Below are 12190 nucleotides of genomic sequence, written 5' to 3' on the forward strand. Positions count from 1 at the left end.
TTTGACGAAAGCAAAGTTTGAAGGAGAAAATTATTATTTCAAATAAAAATCATTATTTCTAATCTTGTCTATGTCTTGACTATATTTTCTAGTCATTTTGCAACTCATTTGATAAATATAAGTGTGAGTTTTCATGGAAAACACTAAATTGTCTGGGTGACCCCAAACTTTTGAACAGTAGTGTATATACCATAGAACAAAATAACGGCACCAGGACTACAGAGTAGATGAAATAGGGTGGATTTATTCACCTCAAGTGAGCGACGTTTCGGTTAGTCTCGGAGCATTTCTCAAGCTGTTATTTTGTTCTATGGTATATATACAAGCTGGGGAACCGATTCATCCCCTGATAACGAGCACATGGCCTAGTATATAGGTACATTGGAGTGCTGTGTTCATCTGTTTTTGGACTGTATACCTATATATATATACATACATACAGGGGGTGCATAAGTAGGTATACAGGGGGAGATTTTTCAAACAGTCTAATTACAATTTTGTGAGGCAATTTTGAATGGAGAAACACAAGGAAATGGCATTATTAGAAAACTATCTTTGTCCATTGAAGCCAACTTCGAACTTTCCGCTGCTGTTACTCAACAGAAAACACCCTTGCAACAATTGACGAACAGTTGAATAAACCTGGGGTTACAGATTGGGCGGCGCTTTCATGTAGAGGGGTAATTGGACCCATCTTTTACAATACAATGGTTACCTCAGACCTGTACCTGAACATGCTCCAAGAAAATGTACCGTATATGCCGGCGTATAAGACGACTGGGCGTATAAGACGACCCCCAACTTCTGCCCTAAAAATATAGAATTTGGTATATACTCACTGTATAAGACTACCCCTCTCCCAATAGGATTAGTGCAGGGGCGGGGAGTCACCGGGAGGAGAAGGGGGGCGGGGTCGGCACTTATTGTAGCAATATGCACACTTACACCAGCATGTAAGCTCTTCATTAATATCACAGCATGGATGCGAGGGGAAAGCTGGCGGTGCAGTAACGCCAGATTCCCCTCGCATCCATGCTGTGATATTAATGAAGAGCTTACATGCTTCTGTAAGTGCCGCCTGTGACCCCCAGCTCTGTGACGCCGACCGCTGTGACGGGGCGGCTGCATTAGCATACAGCGCGCCGCCCTGTCAGCGCGTACTAAGCCTCTTCTAATGACTGTGAGAGGCGGACTGCCGCGCATGCGCGGCGGTCCCAGGAAGCGGCTCTCTACGCGCTGACGGGGAAAAAAAAACACCTCACACAGTATATCCTGCGTATAAGACGACCCCCCACTGTAGCCATTATTTTAAGGGGTTAAAAAGTCGTCTTATACGCCAGTATATACGGTAATACAACAATTGTAGTTGGAGCATGAAAATGAAGACTTCTATTTTCAGCAAGATGTTGCCCTCCTCACTATGCTTTAGCGGTGTGTAATTTTCTTAACAAAAAATTACCCAATAGGCAGATAGGTAGACAAGGCCCATTCGAATGGCCACTATGATCACCAGACTTTACCCTGATGGAGTTTTTCCTTTGGGGATTTATCAAAGATAAGGTTCTAGAAAACCACGCATGGTTGATGACATGATTCAGTTCATAAAAGATGCATGCCAAGAAATGGATGCCAATAAAGAATTTTGTGCCAAAGTGTGATTGTAAAAACTAGATTACAGCAATGTGTAAATAGCGAGGGACCCCAATTTAAGTATATAATTGTACTTAATTGTTTTCTTATTCTATAAAATACGATTTAAACTGTTAACCTATTATTAATATTATTTTTACCTATTATATATATATATATAAATGTATATGAATGTTATTGGCATGGGATATTGGAGCTAAAAATTGCATGGTTTAAAAAGATAGACAATCACAGCAATATGGATGGGTTGGAGCAGGGCTGGTATCAGGATGCAGATCAAATAGTCGGATCTATAGATTGATCTACAGTGAATAGGAAATTAATGATATAAATTAATTTACCATCCATCAGAGTGAAATGTTAATTTATTGACATCATTGACATCATACAAATGTTTTAAATGTGATATTAACCTTTCAGGTATTAAAAAGTTGACGTCATGCAGGCTGTATGAATACTATGATTATCTGTCATACAACAATTGTCGCACAACAGACTTGGTCAAGATGTCTCGTTGTAACGGGTCATGTGAAACTTTTTCTATGTAAGAGCCCAGTTTATTTATCTGTTTTTACAAGTTGCCTCATAAATAAAATATGATAATTGTTTCCAAAATATGCTGGCAGCTGCTGAAACGGTAGAAAGGGAACACATATTCTTTGTAACTCTTCACACCTACCAATAAGACATGTGTGAACATATATAATAATCCTATTACAATTTTACCCAATCAGTGAAAATTCCAAAAACAGTTGTCATTAAGTGCCAGGCAGCTGCATCAAAAGCAAGTAAAAATCTAGTATGTATTAAAAGGGGCATAGCTGATAAAGATGTAATGACACTTATGTAAGCGTGTCTCCAGTAACAGAAGCTGTAGAAACAGGTCAGAAGATTTCATTGGTGGTTGTCTGCGCTTTGAGACCCCCACCTTTTGCTAGAACAAGCCTGCTACAGTGCTCATTGGAGTGCATAGCTGCTTTAGCTGCTGTTGCCTTTTCTCCTGCTTTGCTTGGGAGAACTGAGGTGGGACAGTCTATTGGCTATCTTTAGCTCTCCTGAGTAATGCTGGAAAAAGGTTAAGAGTCATGTTATATGCGCTGGCAAGCACCTTAAAGAGGCTCTGTCACCACATTATAAGTGCCCTATCTTCTACATAATATGATCGGCGCTGTAATGTAGATTACAGCAGTGTTTTTTATTTAGAAAAATGATCATTTTTGACGGAGTTATGACCTATTTTAGCTTTATGCTAATGAGTTTCTTAATGCCCAACTGGGTGTGTTTTACTTTTTGACCAAGTGGGCATTGTGGAGAGAAGTGTATGGCGCTGACCAATCAGCGTCATACACATCTCTCCATTCATTTACACAGCACATAGTGATCTAGCTAGATCACTATGTGCAGTCACTTACCCACATATTAACGTTACTGTAGTGTCCTGACAGTGAATAGACATCACTACCAGCTAGGACTGGATGTCTATTCAGAATCCTGATACTTTGCTAACATTTGTGGTTGATTTACAGCACAGCACATCGAGATCACGCTGGGCTGTCATTTACAGCGTGATCTCACGAGATTACGCTTGAGCTGCTGTAAATCTCACACAAACATTAGTGAAGTGTCAGGATTCTGAATAGACATCACGTCCTGGCTGGAGGTAATGTATATTCACTGTCAGGACACTTGAGTAACGTTAATGTGTGTGTATGTGGCTGCACATAGTGATCTAGTAAGAACACTATGTGCTGTGTAAACGAATGGAGAGAAGTGTATGACGCTGATTGGTCACTGATTGGTCAGCGTCATACACTTCTCTCCATAACGCCCACTTGGTCAAAAAGTAAAACACGGCCAGTTGGGTATTAAGAAAATCATTAGCATAAAGCAAAAATAGGTCATAACTCCGTCAAAAATGATCGTTTTTCTAAATAAAAAAACACTGTTGTTATCTACATTACAGCGCCGATCACATTATGTAGAAGATAGGGCACTTATAATGTGGTGACAGAGCCTCTTTAACAACTTTATTCAGGGAACAAGGGAATGTCAGCCCCGGACCCCACCAATGCATAGCAAATAAGACGTTTCCTGTAACTGCAGATACACTTTAAACCATTAACTAGACCACACATTGAAAATAGGATAGTTTTTTGATATGTGTGTGTGTGTGTGTGTGTGTGTGTGTGTGTGTGTGTTTGTGTGTGAATAACAAGCAGCTACAAAGTTGTATGAATTAAACAGATCAACTCCTTTCACTAACGTATCAAACAGTATAATGACAATTATCAGGGGTGTAGTTATAGGAGGTGCAGAGTTAGCAGTCACACCCATGCCCTAGTGGCTGAGGTGATCCAATAGCAATGCTGCCCCAAAAGAAGACACCAGAATAAATGGCAAATGGTGATGGAGGCATTACATATTTTGAATTGGGGCTCAGGGACTTCCAGTTATGTATCTGATAAACATAATGATTATTAAATTGTAATTAAAGGCTATGTAAACCTTTGGCGCCTTTACTTTTTAAATAAAACAGTGTATTTTAGTGTTTTGTGCAACTTTGTCATTTATTTTTATTAAAAATAAATTTTGTTTTTTCAGATACAGCTTTTATCTATCCTGGATACATAGAAGCTGTATTGTGAGCTGAAACCTGAATCCGTCAGGTTAGCAGGACTGACGGGTTCGGTGACAGTGGGTCCTGCTAATCCTAAATTAATCATTTAGATGTCATCGACAACAGGTGGATTCTGGGTGTCAAAGACATGCAGGACCCACTGTCACCAAAGCCGTCAGTCCTGCTGACCTGACCGATTCAGGTTTCAGTGCACGATACAGCTTCTATGTATCTAGGAAACATACAATAATTTTTAATAAAAATAAATTCAAAGTTGCACAAAACACTAAAATACACTGTTTTAGTAAAAAAAAAAAAAGCATGAAAGGTTTACATAGCCTTAACGTTTTATAAAACAAACTAATAACGTCAATATTTTTTAAAAAAAATTTCAGCTACTCCTCATCTACCAAAGCTATGTCACATAAATGTGTCTGTTGCCAGGAGGCACAGACCAGCCAAAAACGCGTAATACTGCAATGTTCTGATAGAAGTCAAGTGGAGCATGAGTACATTGCAGTGGAGAGATGTGACTGCATGAATACACAATGTGAACCAGGGAAATTATCTGAAGAATCTACAACTGATCCTTCTATACATAACAAAAACAGTAATTTGCCGTAAAATCATAACACATTAACAATGAGAAAGAAGAAAAACACTGCAAAACTATCTGTATTTGGCATTTTATTAATTTTGTGCAATGTCTTCTTTCTGAATATTAAATCATTTATTTCATATATTGTTTGTTTTGTGAATGATAACTATATAATCTGTAATGTTAGAGTAAATTGGTTTTAAAGGAAATGTATCACCCGAATAGTCAGAAGAAGACATATCTGGGAGAGTGGTCTTTCTGACATATGAGGTCACTGTGCAAGGAGGGGTGAGCCGTGTCCATCATCTATTGTCTGTGAGATAAGGAGATACCATCCAAAAAAAATTCAGATTTTTTATTTTAAAATACAAATAATGACAAAAAAAAACAAAACATCACCAAACATCAGCTTATACTGCCACTCCCATAGATTTCAATAGAGAGGACTACACTCAAGCGTGGTCACCTCTTCATTGAATTCAGTGGGTAAGCGGCAATGTTTAAGATGGCAATATACGTTATGGTAAAAAACGGTTTTGTCCTGAAGTGGTTGAACAAACCCCCCTAAAAATCTCCACCTAAATATCAAAAAGTGCAAAATAACATTCTTAGACGATAAAGTTATTACATGGGATCACTTCTATCACATATCCAAAAACCAAGGAGATGGATCCACAAAAAATTCAGAATTTGTCTGGAGTTAGGAACCTCTACAAGTTTAACTGTGAAAGTCTTAAGGCCCTTTTACACTGGGTAATTATCGGGCAGACAAGCGTTCATAGAACATTCATTGCTGATAATTGCCCCGTGTAAACAGGGCAGCGATTAGCAGATGAACGAGCAAATGCTCGTTTATTTGCTGATTGTATCATTTAAAAAATCTAAAATATTATCATTGTCGGCAGCACATCTCCCTGCCGACATGATAATAATGTATGGGGATGAGCGATCGAAGTAACGAGCGCTCGTCCCCATACATATCTCCTTGTGACAGGAGCAAACACGCGCCGATCAACGATTGCACCGAAATGGGCCGGTGTAATAGGGCCTTTACTTAAAGTTTCTGTCCCCAAGATCTCTGTCGTTCTTTAACAAAGGTGCAGCTAAGCCACATGGGTATTGATTCTGAGCAGAAAATTCTCCATCTGAGCTATACAGCGTGAGGTTTTGCATTGTTTGGTTGCCACACTAGCTGGGGGGCAGCAGGCTTTAAAGTAGCAGCAGCTTTATTAGGCCGGGTTCCCACGTAGCGTAAACGCTGCTGAATTTCCACAAGGGATTTCTGTGCGGAAATTCCGCAGCATTTACTGTAGCAGCAAAGAGGATGAGATTTAGAAAATGTCATGCCCACGATGTGGAAAAAAGTGTAAACATTAATAAATAATTAAAAGCATGTCAATTTATGCTGCGCTTTAGTTGTTTTTTGTTGCGCGTTTTCCCCATTGAATTCAATGGTGATGCAAATCCCGCAACAGAAAGCCAAGTGTTGTGACTTTTGCGAAGGTATTCGCAGTGATTACGCCGCAAAAATCGCAACTACGGAAAGAGAAAAAAACAAACATGCTTACCCAGAAGTCTGTGTTTCTTCGTCCATTCCAGCCTCCCGGGATGAAGTTGCATCCCATGTGACCTCTGCAGCCAATCACAGGCCAATCCTTACTCCTGTGGATATGTCATAAATGTCTCTCGTGGAAAAGCCCCTTTAAAAAACCAAGAAAAACACCACAAATAGGTAACAGGGTGGTTTTCAAAAACTGACATATCCACAGGATATTTGCAATGAAAAACTCTACATTGATATCCACATGATATGTCATAAATGTCAGATAGATGCGGGTCCCACCTCTGGTACCCGCACCTATCTCTAGAATGGGGCCCCTAAACCCTGTTCTACCTCTGTGTGTGTCGGCTGATTTCCGACCACGAAGGTGAATACAGCGTAACTCGCTGAGCTACGCTGTTTTTGTAAGCCCCATAGAACTGAATGGTAGTTATGGAAACAGAATAGCTCGTAAGCTACGCTGCTTCCGTAACTGCTATTTACTACTATGGGAGTTACGGAAACAGCGTAGCTCAGCGGGCTACGCTGTTTTCGTAACTCCCGACCATAAGGTCAGGAAGTGGCCAGGAGGCAGCCATAGCAGACAAAGCTAGAACGGGGTTTAGGGGGCCCGTTCTAGAGATACGTTTGGGTCCCAGAGGTGGGACCCTCATCTAAGCATGCAAGCCCCCTTTAATTTTTCCAGCCTAGACCATCCCATGGTTCTTCTGTGTAAGGGAGGAGATGATGGCAGAGTATTCACGCAGGCCACCTGGTGCAGTAGCGTTTGCCTGCCTCACTTACTTCACCTTCTCTTTTGCTGGCTGCCTGGCAGCATAATTTTCAAACGGATGTTGCCTTCTGCCTGCCTGGTGATGTACAAAACTGTTCTGCTGCTGCAGGTCAAACAGAGAATTTTCCATGGCAAAGAATCTTTTAAAATCGGAGCGTATTGTCTTGTACAACATCAGGACCTTTTATACTCCCTAGATTATAAGTTGAGCGTGTGGGCCAAGGAGCATGTCACTTTCCCCAAATATAGGTTTTTCATAATACCTGAACAGGTTGAGCTCACTTGAATATGGCGGGGGAAGGCCAATAGGCAACTTTCTGCTGAATGTACAAGAGCAATTTTTTCACTGTGGGGTTTTTATCCACCAGGCACAATTGTGCAGCATGGCACGGCAGCACCTGACAGTACACATAAGATGAGGCAGTGTGGGGAAAGCAGCAGAAGGTGGCCCAAATATTGTTAAAGTGTAGCTAAACGTTCGACAAACTTCTGACATGTCATAGTGACATGTCAGAAGTTTGTATTGGTGGGTTTCCGAGCACGGAGACCCCCACCAATCGCTAGAACGAAGCAGCTGAAGCATTTGTGTGAGCGCTCAGCTGCTTCGTGTCTGTTCGGCTATTTCCGGAAATAAATGTATCGGTGTACGGACTCAATAGAAAGTCTATGAGCCCGTACTCCGATACATTGGCTTTCCGGAAAAAGCCGAACAGAAACGAAGCAGCTGAGCGCTCACACGAACGCTTCAGCTGCTTCGTTCTACCGAGTGGTGGGGGTCTCCGTGCTCGGACCCCCACCAATACAAACTTCTGACATGTCACTATGACATGTCAGAAGTTTGTCGAACATTTAGCTACACTTTAAAGACCGGGAGGCGGACGCTTGAAAAAAAGGTTTGGAAACCTGAAAATGAAGAGGTGTCAGAAGTAGTCCGTTGAGCCCTCTGTAGCTGTTTTATCCTCTCTGGTGATGTCATTGAGGTGCATCTCTACTGAAGGTAGGTTGATCCAGCGGGTCATGAAAGACTTATATTGGCCCTGTTCATAGTTACTGCCCCAGGTGATGGTGGAAATATGCACCTGGGTAAGGACACAAATCTAGTGTCCGTGCCACATTTCCTGCAATGTCACAGTAGAGAGTAGTCATGGCCTTATAACATTAACAGTCATTTCAGCATCTTTCAACTCAACTGAGCCAGTGCCAGCAACTTCTGGAAGAAAACAAAATCCGCCATGTGGAAAGAAAGAGAATGTTACAAGCAACCTAGTCAGTTGAGTGTTCAGTTGAGGTTCTAGTAGATGGCTTGAGTTGTAGTGTTATTTATGAGCCAAATTCTCGGTAGAGATGACCAGTGGCATTTATAGGGAAATATAGAAGGGTAAATTGCTGCCATCACTGCTCGTCTAATTCATTACCAGCCTAACACAACTATACGGTGCCCAACAGAAGTGCTACATGTAACTACTCAGGACATTTGAGCTACAGTTCACATAGCACATTGTAAAGGGACGTGTTTTAGACTTCCCACTTTTGGATCTGATCTTTGAGTTTGAGTGACGCTACTGCATCAAATACATTTTGAGCTGGCAAACAGTTTTTAGTACCAATTATGGGTCTGAAACCGAGTGGATAAAATGATAATGGCTCAAGACTCTGAAATATAGCCCTAATGATAAAAAAAAATTGTAATCTTATGTTTCTCTTTTGCTCTACTGACTTGTGTGAAGAGTGCAAATAATATAGAGGGTAAGTATATTTAGCAGTATAAAGACCGAACAAATAGCAGCTGGAATGGCTTGCACCCTTGTAACTATTGTATTTGTTTAAGATGTTGTTCCAAGACCAATAAATTACTAACAATATATTTATGTCACTTTATCAAAAATTTTAAAATGTCTAAAACTTGATGATCAAGTTGTGCCAGCATATAAACCACATATCAAGAGAAAAAAGGAAAGATACATTGACATCTGACACATCTAAGACCTAGAGTAAAGTTTTTATTCCAATACAAAAGAGATCGGATCTCATAAAATAATAGACATCGTACAATCTTATGTCAACAGAAATATACATTCTTTAGTTATTTACTTTTATGGTTGGGTGACACCAGAATATACAGATGGACCTGATAAAATATTCCATCTCGTAATATAAGACTGCTAGTGCCTGTACATATGCAGTATGTTAAACATAGCAACAGGAGATCTTTGACCTAGAATAACACGTAAAGTTTGCAGAAAAAGGCTTTCAAGGAGAAACCTGCAATGTTGTCAAAGGAGGCTCCCTTTTTAAAGGCAGAACATCAATGTAACAGGAGCCGGTGTTATCAAGCTGCTTTCTCACTAAAAAATTGTAACTGCAAGAGCTTCCTACTTTGTACACTTGATAGATACACTGTATCATTTTATTGAGCCTTTATGGTCTTGTAAAGGGGTTTCCCGGTTCTATGATAAAAACGCCTAAAGGCTAAGTAAACCTTTCAGCAACTACAGGATGCACTGACACACAGGACCCGCTGTCACTGAAGCCGTCAGTCCCCTGACCTGACGGATTTGGGTTTGAGCGTAAGATACAGCTTCTATGTATCCAGGATTACTCAAAACGTGAAAAAGTTTTTTTAAATAAAAAAACAATTATAGGCCCTGTTCACAGGGAGTTTTTTTTTTTTTTACAAGCTTAGGCCTCATGCACACGACCGTAAAAACACCCGTTATTGCGGGTCGTAATTACGACCTGCAATAACGGGCTCATAGACTTCTGTTACCCACGGATACCTTCCCGTTTTCTCACGGGAAGGTGCCCGTGCCTTTAAAAAAAATAGAACACGGTCGTGTGCATGAAGCCTTACAAAATCTGCCTCAGAATTCTTTCAGGAATTCTAAGGCTGGGTTCACACGACCTATTTTCAGACGTAAACGAGGCGTATTATGCCCCGTTTTATGTCTGAAAATAGGGCTACAATACGTCGGCAAACATCTGCCCATTCATCTGAATGGGTTTGCCGACGTACTGTGCAGACAACCTGTCATTTACGCGTCGTCGTTTGACAGCTGTCAAACGACAACGCGTAAAAATACAGCCTCGTCAAAAGAAATGCAGGGCACTTCTTTCAGACGTAATTTGAGCCGTTCTTCATTGAACTCAATGAAGAGCAGCTCAAAATTGACGGCTGTCAGAGAAGCCTCCCAAAATGCGAGGAGGAGCAATTACGGCTGAAACGAGGCAGCTGTTTTCTCCTGAAAACAGTCTGTCATTTCAGCCGTAAAAGCCTCTCATCGTGTGCACATACCCTAAGGCAGATTTTGATCTGCCTGCGCTTTTTTGCCGCATTCAACGCTAATGCAAGTACCATGGTCAAAAAATGCTGCCAAAAACGCTTGAAACAAGAAAGGACATGCCGCTTTTTTTTTCCTGCCCAGGGGCGATTTCAAACATTTATTTGCCGCTGATTGCGACACGTTAAAATCAGCGCCAAAAAAAACTCAGTGTGAACAGGGCCAAAAAGTTGTTTTAAATCCTCTAATACATGTTTTTTTTTTTAAATGTGCTCAAAAGTTTATATAGCCTTTAATCATAGCATAAGAAAAAGTTATAGACCTTTTATTATATAAATTCTCTGTAACTTTAACAGTGTAGACTCAAGCCTGACACATTTGACTTGTGCTGATACATTGTAGCAAACAATGTCGGACTGGAGTTCCTGGGGCCAGAACATATACACGTCCACTTTTAATTGCATTGTAATCTGTGTTGTTATCATTACACACAGGACATATCAATATGGTCTAATAGATTATTTGTAGAATTTATTACATTGTGGCCCCCATGTAAAACTTCAATATAATCATTTTCACCATGTTCCCCAATTCTCAACTCCTAAGTCAACAAATTGTTTCTTTATAATAGACTTAATGCTCTTTTACATGGACCAATGATGGGGCACACGAGCGTTCATATGAACGCATGTCCATGATCATTTCACTGTGTAAAAGGGCTACGATCAGCTGATGAACGAGCAATCGGCTCATTCATTGGCTCATCTGCTTGCTTATGTGGCCAATAAAATGGTCGCTAGTTAGCAGCACATCTCGCTGTGTAAACAGGAAGATGTGCTGCCGACATGATGGAAATATGTGGGGAGGAAAAATTGTATTAACGATCGCTCGCCCCATACATAACTATTCATTGCTCCTTGTGAAAGGAGCAAACGAGCGCCAATCAACCAGCTGTCTCGTTGATCGGCGCTCATTTTCATGGCCCATATCAGGCTATGTAATAGGACCCTTAACTGAAATCAAGTGCAAACAACAAGTTCCAACCAACCAGATTATCAACCAAAAATTGTAACTGATTTGTGATTGCTGGCTATTGGCACCACTGACACTTCTTCTCTGCAGAGTTTTATCAATGAGGCCCAAAGCATTTATGTAATTTGGAATTGGGACCAAAGATCATCCCTGTACATTAGCATTTTAAACTTCATGCCCATATAACCTCACGTGGCATCGACTAACAAATATGAATCAGAAATTTAATTTTATGCTCAGTATCGTATGCTTGCAGTGCATGGCAATATTATTTATTTAGATTAATATTGGAGGTCAGTATGGTTTTTATAAGGCTGATTGTTCAGAATGGTTTGCTGTCTATTTCCTTTAAGGAAAACACAAAAAGGGGGCCCATCCTTTTTTTGCTCATGGTCTCCACAGATTATGATCTGATCCTGAGCAAGATTGATTCAGCGTTTACTGTATATTTTTCAAATAAAGGCAAAATCTAAGAATAACATAAAATAACAGAACGCTCTTCCACAACCTCACCTTTGTAGCAGAGTTTTTCTGTTCCTCACAGCTGTTTCTGTTACCTGATGAAGTTGCAGTTCAACTAAACGCGTGTCGAGGTATTTCTGTGACAGGACCTCTCATTATGTCTAAAGGTAAATCTCTGGTTTAAATTTCAGCTTCTGGCTCCTTTTTTCAGACTGTTTCT

The 12190-nt window shown here is 40.5% G+C and overlaps 1 protein-coding gene across 1 annotated transcript in view; it reads left to right on the forward strand.

Annotated features, from left to right (window-relative positions):
* The window catches only part of LOC142660173 (mucin-2-like), a 93382-nt gene extending 88491 nt beyond the window's left edge, over positions 1 to 4891 (forward strand). Inside the window, exons 51-52 of the mRNA XM_075836754.1 lie at positions 2071 to 2194; positions 4663 to 4891. Of these exons, the coding sequence (XP_075692869.1) occupies positions 2071 to 2194; positions 4663 to 4891 (353 nt within the window). The remainder of the gene's footprint in view (positions 1 to 2070; positions 2195 to 4662) is intronic.
* The last annotated feature ends 7299 nt before the right edge of the window (positions 4892 to 12190 follow it).

Source organism: Rhinoderma darwinii, chromosome 9 (assembly GCF_050947455.1).
Source record: "Rhinoderma darwinii isolate aRhiDar2 chromosome 9, aRhiDar2.hap1, whole genome shotgun sequence".
Classification (NCBI taxonomy): domain Eukaryota; kingdom Metazoa; phylum Chordata; class Amphibia; order Anura; family Rhinodermatidae; genus Rhinoderma; species Rhinoderma darwinii.